The sequence below is a fragment of the Lynx canadensis genome, chromosome C1, assembly GCF_007474595.2.
Source record: "Lynx canadensis isolate LIC74 chromosome C1, mLynCan4.pri.v2, whole genome shotgun sequence".
Lineage (NCBI taxonomy): Eukaryota > Metazoa > Chordata > Mammalia > Carnivora > Felidae > Lynx > Lynx canadensis.
This window is the reverse complement of record NC_044310.1, coordinates 79,865,990-79,883,771: the sequence shown is the minus strand read 5'-3', so window position 1 is coordinate 79,883,771 and position 17,782 is coordinate 79,865,990. Positions and strand designations below refer to the sequence as shown.

General features: G+C 35.8%; 1 protein-coding gene across 1 annotated transcript in view; it reads right to left on the bottom strand.

Moving 5' to 3' along the window:
- The window catches only part of ABCD3 (ATP binding cassette subfamily D member 3), a 73,982-nt gene that overhangs the window by 15,485 nt on the left and 40,715 nt on the right, over window positions 1–17,782 (bottom strand). The window contains exons 5-16 of the mRNA XM_030325235.2: window positions 17,004–17,073; window positions 15,593–15,690; window positions 15,125–15,248; window positions 14,534–14,590; window positions 12,427–12,569; window positions 9,010–9,079; window positions 6,871–6,940; window positions 6,684–6,781; window positions 6,480–6,571; window positions 4,797–4,888; window positions 4,640–4,715; window positions 4,449–4,512 (exon numbers count right to left, since the gene is read on the bottom strand). Of these exons, the coding sequence (XP_030181095.1) occupies window positions 4,449–4,512; window positions 4,640–4,715; window positions 4,797–4,888; window positions 6,480–6,571; window positions 6,684–6,781; window positions 6,871–6,940; window positions 9,010–9,079; window positions 12,427–12,569; window positions 14,534–14,590; window positions 15,125–15,248; window positions 15,593–15,690; window positions 17,004–17,073 (1,054 nt within the window). The remainder of the gene's footprint in view (window positions 1–4,448; window positions 4,513–4,639; window positions 4,716–4,796; window positions 4,889–6,479; window positions 6,572–6,683; window positions 6,782–6,870; window positions 6,941–9,009; window positions 9,080–12,426; window positions 12,570–14,533; window positions 14,591–15,124; window positions 15,249–15,592; window positions 15,691–17,003; window positions 17,074–17,782) is intronic.

The window sequence follows — 17,782 nt, the reverse complement described above, 5'->3', positions numbered from 1 at the left end:
GAAGCAGGAATGTACATATCCTTGTCAAAAAACAGAAAAGATGTTGAGAAAACTGAGAGGGAGGAAGGAGTAGTAGGAAAAGAGCTGAGAGAAGTAAGAGGTTGGTGGAAAGCAGTGCAGGCAAATCCTACAGGGCACTGGGAGCCACTGAAAGGACTGCCTTTTACTCTGATGAAACACAGAGCCATCAGCATTAGCCACAACAGCCAAAGGTGGCAGCAACCCAGAAGGATGAAGGGATAAACAAAATGTAGACTATATGTACAATGGAATAGGATTCAGCCTTGAAAAGGAAGGACATTCTGACACGTGCTACAACATGGATGAAACTTCAAGAAATAAGCTAGACACAAAAGGACAAGTGCTGTATGATTCCACTTATATGAGGTCCCTAGAATACGCATATCCGTAAAGTAGAATAGTAGTTACCAGGGGTTGGGGAGAGTGGGAAATCAGGAATTATTGTTTAATGGGTCCAGAGTTTCTGTTGGTTACGATAAAAATTTGTGGAGATGGTTAGTGGTGATGGCTGCACAACACTGTAAATGAACTTAATGGCACTGAACTGTTTACAAAAAAATGGTTAAAAGAGTCAATTTTACGTTATGTGCATTTTGCCACAATAAAAAAATTTAATGGTAGAAAGGGATAAATTGTACGTTATGTATATTTTACCACAGTAACAAAAGAATGAGCTTCTTTCTAAAAATGGTTGAGAATGACTAGCCTACCACATAACTGATCTACAATAAAACACCACATCTTATGTACTTCAGTGTTAGAGAATGAACTATACTAAATGATTTTTCCAGAAAAATGAACTATCCCATTTTCCGAGAAGTTATTTTTAAAGAATCTTTTTGATGGACTTCCTAAGGAATTACCTATTACCTTTTCCTGTGAAACTGAATATAGTGAATATTTCTGATTATATATAATAATTTTACTTTACTATAATGGTGATTCCTTAGGAGCTCCTAAAGTTCAGGGCTGTTAATTAAATGGTTCCCCACTACTACGCTTTGAGTCATATCAATCATATAGACCTTCTTCTGTTCCTAACTGTTCATTGTGGTTTTCACTGATATCCAATACTTCTCCACTCTATTTGGTGCAATATGCCAGGAAATCCAAAAACCAAATTTATAATGACATGTAAAAATAATAATTAGACTTACAGACATCTGTAAGCACTCTCTTATGCTCAAATGTCTTGGATTCAGCCATAACTTTACCCCCATGGCTTTTGGTAATGGTGGGCAAACTTCCGATTATGACTCAGTCATGATAAGCCAGCGATAATTTTTCCATGGTAAAGATTTATAAAAATGTCCCCCCACCCCAGCTTAAATGAAGACTAAAACACAAGGGTAACTTTCACTTATGGCCTTTTATAGTTACGAAGTTCTTAATAACACTATAATTACTGAGGTTCCAGGATCGGTTCAAGGGGTCAACAAGTGCTCTGTACCACTATATTTTTACCAATAAAATATTCCCCCAGATATAAGACTTCATCAAAAACAGTTATACACATAAATATGATTTAAGTAAAAAAGAGAATATACAAAAGTATGCTGTTATGAAGATTCACAGGCTTCTTCAAACATTATAAATGTGCCTTACTAAAAAAGTAAAAATCTGAGTAACTTACAAAGTACTATTTTAATGCCTACATTATAATCCACAAGTCTTTAATCTCTGAGGGTCTCTTCAGTCTACATCTGAATGGATAAATACATCTGTGGTGGGGGAGTTTATAAAGGAATGAGGGATAAAATCCCCTACCCTAAGGAGGTATATATTATCTTGTCATTAGGTGACCCAAAAGACAAAATAATCATAAAGCATTAAACATTTATTTTTTGGTGGCCAAGTCTGTTTTATTATGCCTCTTTTCAGGAGAAAGGAATCCTTATTTTCAAGTAAGCCAAATGGGTAGAAAATAACTAAAGGTTACAAAGAAGTAAAGGATGTTTGTTAAATAAAGGAAGGCTACATTAAGGAAAATGACAGAAATAAAGGAGAAAAAGCCAAGTCTAACTTAAAACACCTAACTCAGAGAGAGACAGAAGAGGAATATATTACACTAGGCCCAAAGAGCACAAGTCAAAGAAACAGTTTCCATTGGAAGAGAAAACAAAATAAGAATCAACAGGAGAGATCACAGGTCCTACGAAACATGGTCACAAAGTAAAACACAAGCAGGGGCATAACTAGGGACTCAAAAGACTTTCCAAGTGAAACCAAAATACGAGCAAAAAGTAATGGTCTTTCTGAGACTATAAAAGTGAAGCTATAGGGACTAACCAGAAGTTTATTAAATCCAAACATAGGGACTTTAAAAAGAAGGGCTTCAGGACTAAAAGGAGAGTGACACCTTTAGCATGATACCCATGTGACAAAGTAGGTAATACCTCAGACAATAATCGGGATCTTTTCTATTCCGTGTATCTGTACGTAAAGATCCCAAATCCATTCTCACTATGCTTAATCAAGTATACATCTGTATTGTTGGTGTAATCTATTTCTGCATCAAGACAAAGTGAGGGAAAGTAGGAGAAAGGGCCAAGAGGATTCTTCACTGGAGAAATCCCATGGCCCTCCTTCACCCTGGTGTAACAAAAATGGGGTTCTGAGCTCTTCTTTATCCCTGAAATCAAGTCAGGTAGGTGGCTACCTACTATGCTAAGGGAGCACATCACAATGACTGGCACACCAAGAATTAAATGAGACACTTCTGGGATACTTGGGAGTCATTCATTATTTACCAATTATATTTACATTTTCCCTATGTATTCTTGTGTTTCCTGGCTTGAAAATAAATATGGTAATATATAATACTCATTGTCAAATAAGTTCAAAGTACTTTGCATAGCTAACATTTTTCATTTTTATAGTTCCTTAAAAAGAAAGTGGGGATGTACTTAAAAAATATACATTACTAAGAGGAACAAAATCGAAGACTTGCTGAAGATTATAACAATTGCAAAACAAATCCAGTAATGATACTTATTTTATCAACTATCAGACATTTCTTTTTTATTATTATTTTAATGTTTATTTATTTTTGAGAGGGAGAGAGAGAGAAAGTGAAGGGCGGGGAGGGGCAGAGAGAGGGAGACACAGAATCTGAAGCAGGTTCCAGGCTCTGAGCTGAAAGCTCAGAGCCCAACGCAGGGCTTGAACTCACGGACCATGAGATCATAACCTGAGCCGCAGTCAGACACTTACCCGACTGAGCCACCCAGGGGCCCCAACTATCAGACATTTCTAAAGTGAAAGTAGTTGAAAAGACACTCCACATAAAACAAATTATAGAAGGCCACTCATGTAGGCATGTGGAGAAGAATTCTAGAGCTGTGCTGTCCAATATGGTAGCCACTAGGTCAGTCACATGTAGCTATTTAAGATCTAACTTATTGGGGCGCCTGGGTGGCTCAGTCGGTTGGGTGGCCGACTTCGGCTCAGGTCATGATCTCGCGGTCCGTGAGTTCGAGCCCCGCGTCGGGCTCTGTGCTGACAGCTCAGAGCCTGGAGCATGTTTCGGATTCTGTGTCTCCCTCTCTCTGACCCTCCCCCATTCATGCTCTGTCTCTATCTCAAAAATAAATAAAAGTTAAAAAAAAAAATTAAAAAAAAAAAAAAGATCTAACTTATTAAAATTAAATTTTAAGTGTGGCTACTATATTGGACAAAGCAAACATGGCACATTTCCATCACTGCAGACGGTTCAATGGGACAGTGTTGTTCTAGAGAAATGATATCTAGACCTGGGGAGACAGCCTCCATGATAAGAATTTGTTACTAATCAACAAGATTTTAGATCTAAACTATTCATAAAGTCGTAACAGACATATAACCTAATAGTTATAGTTCCTCAGGTCTGGGAATGTCTTTTAAATCACAAAACTACGCATCTTTGCTTCTTCTTTTTAATGGCATCTGCTATATCCCCATTTGATTAACAGACCACACTGACTCAGCAGCACTATTCACTTGGCATGAGATGTTACTGCAGTGCTACTGTGCTGCTCTTCCATGTTTTCAGTTATAACAAATTCTGTATTTTGTTTGTATAGGTATAGACCCTCCTGCACGGTCAAAACAATACCAAACCATATTTTTTTTTAACTTAGAATAAAATTATATTGCATGCTTAAATATTCATTCCTCACCAGAGATTACAAGTAACTATACCTTCTATCGCTTTCTTGAGACAGACTTCATTTGCAAAAGATTTTTTCATAGTAATATAGGAAACTTTAAAGTTCTGACAATTAAGAGAAATAGATTTCTAAGTGTTTCAAAGACTTACTTTTTAAAACAATTTTGCGGATTCAGAGACTAAGACAAGCCTTACAGTTATTTTAAATATTCAGAAAACAGTTTTCCATTTCACATTCTGAATCTGATCTAAGCTTTTATACAATCATTTAAAAACTTACTTCAAAATTAAGGTCTCGAATCAAGATATCTCCATTTGGCGTTGCTAAAGGAACATGATCAAATCTACAGAGGAAATTGATAAAAAAAAATTAAAATTTTACATTAAATACTAAGCAAATGCAGCTGAAAGAGAAAGGCTATTATGCAGTTAGCAAATGTTTATGGTGCTAAAGAACTTTTCAATACATACTTTATAATGTTATCAGCATTGAAGATCTCTCCAGCACCAGGTATCAAGGGAATGACTTGTGTTCCTTCTTCAATACCTTAAGTGGAAAATAAGTATTAAAGCACCACATTATGTCAGCCAAAATTTAAACTATATGGCCCAGTGCATTCATATTTACCCCTTTCCTGTTGTGAGACCATGGTGCGTTCATATTTGCCTTGATTTAAATCCTTTAGTACTTGCATTAATTCTGTAATCCGAGCAGTAAAACTAAAAAAAAACACACACACAAAAAAGTCCTAATGAAAACTCCAAAGGCCATCATATCTCTATTATTTTTGTTATTTATTTGAGGTGTAACGACATATGACATTGTGTAAGTTCAAAACTTATTCAAACTGAACTCAAGTTTCCAAAATTATAATTTAGTTTAAATGAAATAACCTAAAAGAAGTCGTCTTATCATCAGAAAGTATGAGTGCTAATAGTGTATGCATGCTTTATTATGTTTCAGTAGGACAACAGGAACAGGATAAGGGAAGAGGTTTCATAGGATCCCCACCTCAACACATAGTTACTTCTTTTAACAGGTGAGACAAGAAAGTTGACAAGAAAGTTGTATGCCACTAGAATTTTAAGGAAGTTTCTAGTAGATACTAGACTAGTAGACTAAGGACTAGTACTAGTGCATTCCTTAGACATAGGAAGTATGGACCGAGTTCCTGCTAGAATGAGCTACAATGCCAAGTATAGTTAGCTTCTCCGTCTGAGGAAGGCATTTATTACAAGTATGCCAAAATGCCTGCTACCTTCCTATAAACATGGACAAATACGGAAGATTTCTCTCTTTCCTACTTCAAAAGGGAGAAAAGATGAAGTGTTAATATTAGCTGGAAATCACTGTGGCAATAGAAATCAAAGCTAACGCCAAGACATTGAGGAAATAAAAATAACATGACGGTCAAAGAGAAAGCAATCTGCATCAAAGAATCAAAAGAGTGAAAATCAAGCAGAAACCTTCCAAAGGAACAGAAGCACCCCATCTACCATGAACCCATAAAGACATGAGAAAAGTTATTAACAAGCAGAAGAGTGTCCGCATTCTCAAGAGAAACAGACTCCTCATAGCAGTAGACAATCTCCTCTATCTTGCAATGAAGCCCTAAACTGCCATAGAAGATAAGGAAGAAGAAAGAAGAAACATGCGGATGGGTCACAGGTCTGGGAAGGATCCGATGTGATCCAATTTCTTCAGAAGTACTTTTGACATGATGGTGTTTTTTACACCATACCAAGCCCTTTATATTAGAGCTTAAAATACTGAAATATTTAATTCCATTTTATGGTCTAAGAACAATTTCACCTAACAGTATGACCATATTTACAACTGCAGCCACAGACACCACGAAGTGACTTTTTACTTTTTACCCATTAAAATCAACTTCATCTGTGTTTATCCTTTGCTAGGTTGCCAGTAACAAGACCTATGGGGAAAAAAAGTACAGAGGAGGACAAAAAAGTTCAAATGCGAAAATTCTCTTCATTAACTTAATTTTCTGTAAATTAAGAAAAGACTGCCATGACTTAACATTTCCCAACTTATCGAATACTAGTGTCTGTAGAGCACACAGCTTGAGAACCACTAATCTGGTTGAAGGCTCAAAACAGCTGTCTTAAGCAAACATGAAAAGTTTACTATCAGAGAAAAATCTTCTTTAAAGGTCCTAAATCAGCTTCCAGGAGTAGGAAACGGGACTTCAGTTGCCCCTTATCTTAACCTCAACTGGGCACAATCATTAAGTATTACACAGTTTTAAAACTTCTCTGCAACTGTTTGTTCATCATTACTAATCTTACTTACCCGGCCAATCTCGTCATCTCACGGCCAGCCAAAACTATCCGACCCAGAGCTTGAGACATTCGCAAAAGCATTCTTCCACTTTGGTAGTAATCCTTAAAAAGAAATAAATACTGGTTTTCACTTATGTTTCTAAGACTAAAAATCAGCTTTTGTTTTTACATTGAAATTTTCCATTTATTATGACAACAGTTACTAATACTTTACCTCTAGAAGTTCTGAATGTGTACTCTTGACATGTCGAGGATGAGACAAATCTAGGAAAGGACGACTGACAACCAGGTAACCGACGACAGTGGCAAGATCTGACACGGAACAGTTAGGATTGAAACATTAATAACACTTCATTTTTTCCACAAATCTCATTCCACTATCCATTTTAAAGCATACTTACATTTGGCAATTATGCTATCAATGAAGCCCATAGAAAACCGAAACAAAATGAAATTATGTAGGTGCTCCACCTGGCAGAAGCAAAAACAAAAACATATATATTTTGTACGTATATAAAAATATGAATCTACCCTAAAAATAAAAAAATTATAAGATTTATTCCATGAATATTTAGAGTGCCTACGATCTCTGATTACACTGTACATCACATTTTCTTGAGCACAGTGCTGATCACAGAGTAGATGCCACACAAATACTCTATGAAACCATTTTTATGCAAACAGAATGGAAATCACATATAAATGATAATGTGGTATTATTTGCACATAATATTGTATTCAGAATATGGTCAGATACATATATGCTGAAAATGATCAATAACCAAAACAACAACAACAAAACAGAAGGATGAGCTAATTTAGGTAAAACACTAGCTGCTTAGATTGGCACTCAGTGCTTTGCTTTAGTTGGAGACATCTGGTCTATGCTTTCTCTAAGAATCATATTACACTCTATCTGAACCAAGTGCTAATGTAATCAATGCTGCGCAGCCCTAGTCTGTAGCTTTAATCTCAGTTAAATGCAGTACCTTAAAATAACAAATCTAAAAATGTTTTGTATTCTGCCTTTTTATCAGATTATTCAAGGCCCTGCATGATCTGGCACTGGGCTCTATCCTAAATTTAATCTAAGCTGCTCCTCCTCTCTGAGTTCCAGAAATACTGGTTCCTCAAACATGTTCCTGTCTTAAGGCTTTCCTTCTGTTGTTCTCTTGGCCAGGAATACCATCTTCCTTGATATTTCTATTCTGTGACTAACTTGCTCACTCCATGCACGTCAGGGTGGCTTACTCTTACTACCTCTTGTGAAAGTACAATGACTGGAACATTTATTCACCAAATGCCATGTGTTATATGCTATGCTCAATGCTGGAGATACAACGGTGAATAAAACAGACAAGGTCCCTGAGCTCATGGAGTTTACATCCTCATGAAAAAGACAAACTAGAAAACAAATAAGATAAATATAAATTGCAATATATGCTTTTAAAGAAACAGATCGTTAAATTGGGAAGGCCATTTCACATAGACTAACCAGAGAAGGCAAGGGCACAATAAGCTGTTAACTTTGGGGCTAAAATCTAAGGATAAGAATAAGCAAGCCATGTAAAGAGTGAGCTGGTGAACAGCAGCAGTTCCCTGGAAAATTACCCTAAATGCATTTTATCAGTAAGCACTATCAAGGTTCAGTCACGTTAAATATAAGCAAGGAAGGCAAAAATCCAATTTCTGAAATAAGGAATTTAAAAGGAGTTTCCTTAACCTTTTTAAATCACTTCAAATATACACTTAATTTCACAAACTTCCACTTAAATGTAAGCTCCTTACAGGCAGGATTTTGTATGTCACGTCCACAATATTACCAGCAGCTGGAATAAGCATGGGCACCTAGATGGCACTCAGTATCTTTTAAATGAATGAATAAAATTCCTTGAATTCAAATTTTCCAAATGGCAAGAAAAGAACTGATGTATGTACAGTTTTCACTAGAAACAATGTTTGGAACCCTAAATCAAGGGTCAACCAACCATATGGCCCAAAGTACAAATGCAGCCTGCCACGTATTTTTGTAAATAAAGTATTATTGGAACACAGTCACACCCACTCATTTACAGAGTGTAGAGTTACTTTTGAAGGGCAGAACTGAATAGGTACAACACAGACCATACGGTCTAAGAAGCCTAAGCTACAGATCTACTATCTTGTCTTTTACAGAAACAGTTTGCCGACCCCAATTCTAAATAATAATCATCATAATAATATCTTCAAGAATGCTACAGAAACCAAAGAATTTATCTCTAAATAAGACGCCTGTGCATCTCTAAAAATACACTGACAATTATTTTAATAAATAAATAATGTTTGTAACGGGAGCCTTAATACACTAATAGGATAGTTTTTATTCTTATATTTTTTATGAAAATACAGCATAAAAATACTTCATAGCTGTTTAAAAATGAAAAGCTTAAGGATTAAAGATATATACCTATAGATTAAAGATATATACCTATAGATACAGATAATCACGGGCCAAAAATAATCTTTCCATAAATACACGAGCCTCAAGCATGTTATCTTACCAGTTTTCGGAAGACTGAGTGGATTGTCTGCTTTTCTCTCTTATTTCCATTGTAAAAGGCAATTTCTTCACTATTAAAGAAAATAATTTAGTAATTAATTTTAATATTATCTATGCCTGAAAAACAAGTGAAATAGAGTATTTGATGACTGAATATTTTATTGATATGGACATTTAGGGGGTGCCTGGGTGGCTCAGCAGGTTAAGCATATGACTTCAGCTCAGGTCATGATCTCCTCACGGTTTGTGGGTTCGAGACCCGCATTGGGCTCTATGCTGATGGCTCAGAGCCTGGAGCCTGCTTCAGATTCTGTAGCTCCCTCTCTCTAGCCCTTCCCCACTCATGCTCTGTCTCTGTCTCTCAAATATAAATAAACATTAAAAAAAAACTTCAGTGGACACTTAAGACTATAGGCTTAATGGGTGTGTCTTGCCACAGTTCTGTGCTGGAGATCCTGCTCCAAGCTCAGCTGACCAGAGAGCAAAGGAACACACACCTAACCGGATCACAGACTGAACTGCAGCCATATGTTGCTTATGCCACCTGTAGCCTGGTTGGAAAAGATGTGCCAGGTGAGTCCTCAGAAATTTAATTAATTTCTTTAATAAAAAATAAGAAGGAAGCTGCTATGATATATAGGAAAGCAGGGCTGGGACAGCCATTATAGATGACAAATGGAGTATAGACCCTACACACAGGAGGGAGAGGATAAATAACAGGTAGAAGAAGCTACTGAGCGATGCCATGACATGCAGCCTTTGAAAGACTGAAAAGCAAACCAACTCCAAATGATTTCACAGTGCCAGCTTCCAGGAGGCCCAGCTGAACAGTCATTCTTATTCTGGGAACCCCACCATTTCCTCACAACAACTCTCCTTTTCTTGAGCTGGACTGAATGGGTCCATAAGGGCCACAAGAATCTTGACTAGAAGAAAAAGGGCATTCTTACGGATGAAGAAAGGTTCAGTGCAGTTAAGAAAATCTGTTATCATACAGCTAGCAAGTCAAGCAGATAAGATTGTAAACCATACCTGACCCTCAAGTCTAGTCTTCCCATACATCAGTATGATGTAAACATTCCCAGAAAAGTAGCTCTTACAGCAGCAGAGAAAAGTAAAGATTTACATAGGAGTCTAGAGGGCAGAGTTGAAAAGCCTTCAATAAACACCCAATATTTCCTTAAAGTCTCTTTTTCCCTTAAAAATTTATGTGAATTGCATATTCTACTCCAAAATGTACCTGCATTTTTCCCATTATAAAAACAAGGTAGCTCTTGCCTCAGCCCCTTCAAGTAAAATTAACTTCGTATAAAAATTAATCACGTTTGACCTGTGTTTCACCATTTCCTTGACACAATCATATAGAGCCCCAGGGTATCAGAGTTCCAGTTTAAAAACAATTCTATACCTATAATTAGTTTCTCGCTTCCTTCTACCTCCTCTGCACATTTAAGCCCATGGAGGAAGATAAAGTGAACATTCCACTGAGTCATTTTAGCCCCAATCTAAAACCTGAAAGGGCAAAAACATCCTAGAATACTATGGCTGGGCATCTACCATTAATTCTCTTCCACATCCTTCTTCCTAAGAGAACTCCAATTTTCTTAGTTATCTATCTACAAGGAATGAGTTCCATTTGGTCTCAGGCAATCACTTTACTGTGACTGCTTCAGACATGGGTAAGTGATAATTCTGGTCAATGAGAGGTGAAACAAAGTCAGCCATGGGACTTCCGGGAAAGTTTTCCTGCTCTCGTGAAGAGATGGCCTGATTTCTGGACTTTTTACAGGGGAGGAGTGCTGGTGACATCTGGAACTGCTTCGCCATCTTGTAATCACAAGAAAACTTAGGCTGAGGAAAAGAGGAACGTACAAAGGAGGGCTGAGCCAAGAGAACATAAAAGAAGCCAGAGCCCTGATCATGCTGTGCCTGGAACAGGCATCTTATGAGTTCTTATGTCAAGTAGTAAATGTCCTTATTGTTACAGCCACCTGAATCAGGGTTTTCTGTTTCTTGTAAAAGAAAGCATTCTAGCTGATACCGTCTTCCATTCACTTGGTAAATCACCTCTCTACTCAACCAATCATCTATTCCTCAGCCTCCCTACAGCACAAAATTCTATTTAACATTGGTACCATTTTAGCAATGCAAGGAAATAAAGGAAGAGGGAATTATTAAAAGAGTAATATTTTTAAAATATTTTTTAAGTTTATTTATTTATTTTGAGAGAGAGAGAGAGAGAGAGAGAAAGCAGAGGAGGGGCAGAGAAAGAGAGGGACAAAGAGAGAATCCCAAGCAGGCTCCACACTGTTAGCACAGAGCCTGACCAGGGCTCAAGCCCACGAACCGTGAGATCATAACCTGAACTGAAGTCAAGAGTCAGACGCTTAACCAACTGAGCCACCCAGGTGCCCCTAAAAAAAAGTATTCTGAATAAGTCTGTAAATGCTTATGGGGTACTAAATAAAGATCAGGATTCTCAAAATGAGGTAAGGTTGACAGATTAATATATACATACATTAATACATGAGAAAGTTTACTGAGTACAAACTACATATCAAAACCTGTGCTGGAAGCTTTGTATATATTTCATATTTAATCCTCACAACAGCCCTATATTATCTATCATAAACAAGAAAAGTGAAGCTATAACTAACTTGCCGAAAGTTGTATAATATATAACTGGTAAATGGAGGAGGCAGATTTTGAAACTAGTCAGGCTGGCTCCAAAGCCTAATACTTTTTCTTCCTATTTTGGAAACTATCTGGAAAATAGGAAAATAGAGACAGATGCAGGAAGACTGAATTACTAAGAATTCCAAACAGTCTCAAAAGTATTTGTGGATAAGCTGAGATAGAATTTTCCTTGAAGAAGTATTGTAAGTAAATCAGAATTTGAATTATATTTTGAGCATGTTTAAAGTGAAATGAACAGAAAATTAGTCAATAAAAGATATGAAGAGGTGAACCAAGGATACTACACAGTTAAGAAAAAGAATTAGAAATGTGGAAGATTACTCTTGTATAAAACTGATTATCTTTCATAATGTATATTTTCAAAAGAGGGAAATTCACAAACACAATTTTAGTAACACTGTCTACCACACTTTTTGGAGTTAACTTACATGACATCAATATTCATAAAAACACATTTTTAATACCGCTAAATTCATTTTTTAATGATTATTATTATTTTTTAATGTTTGTTTATTTTTGAGAGAGAGAGCGGGAGCAGAGGACGGGCAGAAAGAGAGGGGGACAGATATCTAAAGCAGCCTCTGTGCTGACAGCACAGAGCCTGATGTGGGACTCGAACTCACGAACCATGAGATCATGACCTGAGCCAAAGTCGGACGCTTAACTGACTGGGTCACCCAGGTGCCCCACAGCTAAATTCCTTTAATACATTGCTCCTTACCTGTTGGTGATGAGCCGGGAATTAACGTATCTATACTCTCCCTCATACTTTTGCTCAGTTACTGTCATCTTACCAATGGGTCTTCTAAGTCGAGTTAGGAATAGCCCGGAAACAACCAAGTAGGCCATCATACTTGCTGGGCCCTATTATTATTGGAAGAGAGAATATACAAAGTTTAAGGATATCATAATACATTCACCGGATGCAACATGTACAATTTCTATAATTAGCTCCAGTGGCTTTGAGAAAAACTGCTCTTTTGGTTAATTTTTTCCCCTTAACTCTTTTTTGAGAAAGGACACACTGGGCATTTCATCCTTTTAACTACTCATCAACTCTTCCTCCAACACTGTACGGTCTCCTGAATTTGTTCACCCAAAAATTCCTAATTGCAGTCTACACTCTTCCTATAGCATCTAAAACTCTTCTGATGAAACTCTTCCTGATATTCCCTTAAGATTCCACAGAAAGTCTCAGACCTCTTTTTTTTTTGCCTTCTCCTGGAATGTTAATATTCCCTGAGGTTTCTTCCTTAGATCTCTTCTCCCAAATTTTTATCTCTACCCCCATCACTCTTAAGAATCCAAGACAATATCTCCAAGTAAGTACCATACACTTAACACCTCACTACTCTGTAGGGCCTCAAGCAAAGTCCCCCAAGCCAGCTCTAATTGCCCTTCCCTCTACATCTTGCCTGCAGCTGCCACAGCTTGTAACTTGGTGAGTCACCACATCACCCACTGACCAACCCAAGGGAGAAGCTTTAAGCTCACCTCTCCAAGTACATCACAGGTACTCCCTCACTCCCACCTATATCGTATGTTCCGCCATGCTGAAAAAACAACTTCCTGAACACGCCATTCAATGAAGTTGTTCTTATGCCTGGCAAACCTGACATATCTAATGGATGCCTACTCATCCTCCTCAGAGCAGCTCAAATATCACCTCCAATTCTTCCGGACACTAAAGATTTTATTCAAACTTCTGTTACTGAACTTAGCACTCGACCTTATAATAATCTGAATATCTATTCTTCTATTAGATTGTAAACCTTCTTCAGCAGGAACTGTGTCTTATTCATCTTTTTTATCCTTACCACCTAACACAAGATGTGTGGACTATAATGTGTATTCAATATTTTTTTAAATTAAATATGATTGATTCAATGCAGTTCAACAATTACTGCAAGAATGGGCAAAGGAAAGAACTAAAACATAGTTTCTACCTTTGAGAATCAGAATTGGATAACAGGGATACATGGAAAGATTATTTAAGTATAAAAATGTACTAAGTACCATAAAAATATTGGAGCACACAGATGAGAGGCATTAGGCCTATTCACTTGCTTATAGTAAAAACAAACTAGAAGAATGATTAAACTTGGATCACAGGGTAGCAAAAAGTTAGTAAGGTAGATAAGAGAATTCAAATAAAAAACTACTTTCCCAGTATTCTGGAAAAAAAGCTAAATCCACTATAGAAATCATATATTCTCAACTACAAAATGTGTACACATACATGTGCACATATATATACAACGGCCACATTATTACATGGTTGTGTGATAAATATGTAACAATAATGTATTAAATGCCTAAAGTAATACTTCAATGAGAATACTCAGAGAAAATCTAAAGGTCATTCTTACCAACACGAGTATCAGAAAGACAGGGTAATAAGGCTCATGAGATAGTCAACCATTTACATTTTTATAAAATTATATATGATGTAATAAACAGTTATAGCCACTCTAAAGGTATTTCTGACATTTTAACATTCAAGTTTCATATTAAAATGGCTGCCTCCAAATCTCTTATTTAGCCATTACTTTACAACAGTAAGTACATGTATGTCATTGTTAAAGCACTTCCGGTTATAAATGTCACAGAAACTTTCCAAGTATCTGCCTTAAGGAAAATTAAAACACCTTAGAATACTTTCTAAGTCTCTAGTACAGTATGAGTTTATGTACAGTATGAGTTTATAAACTAGACTTTATTAGGTACATGTCATAAAAGCACATTCTTTGAGATATATAAAAACTCCTACAAACACTCCAGCTATTTACAACACCATATTAGAGCAATTTAAAAGAGATTAAACTCACCTGAGCTCCTATTGCACTTGTTAACTTGAAGATATACAAAACTATGTCTAAAAATGGCTGTAACGTAAATATTAGAAGGTAAGGAATTAAAAAGAACTGGAATGCATAGATATATAGCTAACACAACAAATATAAAATACTATTCAACATTTAACACATACTTGTCAACACGCAGAGTTCCCACTATATATAATGTACTATAACAGTATATAGATCAACAAATACATAAAAGAAACAGTTCTTAAAAACTTAAAATAGAGACAGCATGACCAATGTCTACTGACCATCAAGTGGGAAAAACATGTATCACCTTCCAATAACTAAGGAAGCTCTACTGTGATAATTAACTATGAGTAACTCAGTAGTTTCTCAATGTAGTGTAAAGACACTGAATACAAGGACCTAAGATGGAACCCCAAATCTAGTACCACCTTTTCTGGTTTCTATATATCTGCACCTATAAAACAAAAGGCTCTTTCTACTTGTAATATTGTTTAATTCTATTACTTTATCAAAACATCCATGTGTTGAAATAATTGAATGAACCTATAATTTTCTGATAGTTTAAAAAAAGAAAATAAAGAAACTTACCTTACTAAGATTTGAATACAGATCAACTACACTGTTACAAAACTTTTCTACATCTTGTGTAAGCAGCTGGTCTGGATTGGCTATTCTGTTGTCCAGATTTCCCATTTTATAATATGTGAAAGCTCTATAATAGCAGTAAAAAAATGACATTAAAACAAACAATCACATTTTAGCACATAGTGTAAATTCATAGACACAGAAAAGTCCGGAGCTAGAAGAGTCCCTAAAGATTGTCCTAACTGATTTTAGAAACAAGGAAGAACATCCAGAGAAGGATGACTTGTCGATTAACGGAAAGGCCCGTAGGAGAGTCTAAATTACTGAGGGCTTTCCTTGTATGCTTCTGGGTCCAAGAGCAATTCCCTTGAAAAACATATTCAATACAAAGGAAAAACCTCTATATCTCAATATCATAAGCATTTCTATTCAATTTAAGCATTTTTAATACAAAAATAGGTTATCACTTACTGGAGATACTCCTCATAGAGGTATTTAGTTAGTCTTATGCGGAAGCACAGTTTGAGCTCATTTAACCCAAACTTCAAGAAGTTATTAACCAGAGAGATCTGAAACAAACAGATATTACTGGTTTCACTACATTTCTACTTATAAAATTACAATTTATTTCTCTTTCATTGGGTATGTCCCTAAATCCTATGATTTTTATTACCAACAATCCAAACTGATGTACTTCAGTTCTGTTTTACTTAGAGTTTACAAAGATACAAAGACAATATGCTAAACCAAATGCAATTGGCTATACTATCGTGATATATTATTAAAACCTAACTTGACACTCAATTTTAGAATATGTTAGTATCATCAATTATGAGAAGCACCTTGCTACTTTTTTTGTAAACAAACAAAAAGCCTAATCTGTCACCTTTGTATCCAATGTAAAGGAGTCCTAACATTTGCGTTTATATTTTGTTTTTACAAGCACTCACAACCCTAGACAATGAAATTCTATTTTCATTTGCATTTGTTAAAAAAAAGTACTCTAAGTTTCACACCAACTAATACCATTTCCAGAGTATTTCTAGAGTCATCTTTATTTCTCTTTTCCATCATTATATTAAAATTAATAAATTAATTCTTCCACAGTTCCAAACTCATTTATATGAATATTTTCTCAAGAAAACACTGGCTGCCTACTGAATCTCAATCTTTTACTGATATCTATACTACTTATCTCAATTTTTTAAAGGTCTAAAAGCCATGTATGTATATTCCTCAAGCTTTATTAAATCTCTGACATATTTTCTGATTAACTGGATTTTACAATCAAATTTTTCTCAGATATATTTATATTAAAATTCTTATAGTGACAATAAAGAACCAAGCTAAGAAAATCACTTATGATTTAAACCAAACACTGACCTTTATTTTTAATAAATAGATAATAAATTCCCATTTTAAACAAACAAATAAATAAATAAATCCAATTTAACTTAAACTACATCAGTGGTTCAAGTTACTATAAATGGCCTAAAGCAATGGTTCTCAACCAGGGTGATTTTGCCACCGTGCCTACCCCCACCCCAGCCTCCATGGAACATATGGCAATGTCCTAGAGACATACTTGGTCATCAAAACTGGGGGAGGGGCACTACTACCATCAAGTGCAATGCTACTAAACATCAGAGATACCCTGGCCTAAAGGTTAAAAAAAAAAAAAAATACACATCAATCCAATTTATTTTTCTATCTAGGATAAAGGTTTACATTGAAAGATTCTGCTCTAAGTTACAAAACTAAACTCGGAATAGGAACTTAGTATCATAAATCTTTAAAGTTAAGAAGTACAAACAAATCTTTGAAGATTTTAGTAAGATACAAATTTGTCCGTATGTAAAGACTTTTAAAGAATTACACTTACGAGAGGCATGGCAGTGATGAAGTTGAATAAGTATCTCTTGAAATCTTTCCTGCTACGACCAATGATACCACTGCAAACCACCACATGCAATGCATTAGTTGCAAAAGAAGCAATATTTCACACTAAAAACCCTGTAAAGCTCTAAAATTACTCTTGGAAATTTTTATTGACTCAAAAGAATCAATAAGAAAAAAAAGGTGCTGAAAAACATTTTCTTGCAAAAACATGTTTCTAACTTTTGAAATTTAATCATTTTACATAGGCTGCCTGCAAATCCCTCTATAAATGGCAAAATCAAATACGAATAATTTCCTTAGTTCTTTCCTTAGTAAAAATGGCAATTTAAAAAAAGGCTTAAACTGCCACAAAAGGAGCTTAGATGGCAAAACAATTAACTTTATAGAGTCAGGAATGGGTTATTATGGATGAAATTAGCTAGTATTTCTTTGTTTTTAAATATTTTAATACCATGATTCTCATTTGTATGAACTAATTGCAGAGACAGACTAATGACAGATCAGCAAACTCACTGCAAAAGGTCAAGAGTAAATATTTTAAGCTTTCGTGGGCAGGAAGGTCTCTGTTCCAACTACTCAATTCTGCAGTTGCAGAAGCAAAAACCAAGAATGAGACTGGCTGTGTCCTAATAAAATTTTCCAAAGCAGATGGCAGTGGGATTTGTCCTGTGGAGGCTTGTTTGCTGACCCCAGGACTAAATGATAAATCAGAAAGTAGATTAGTGGGGTTCCTCAGAGCCTCAGGATGGTTTTGCAGAGGCT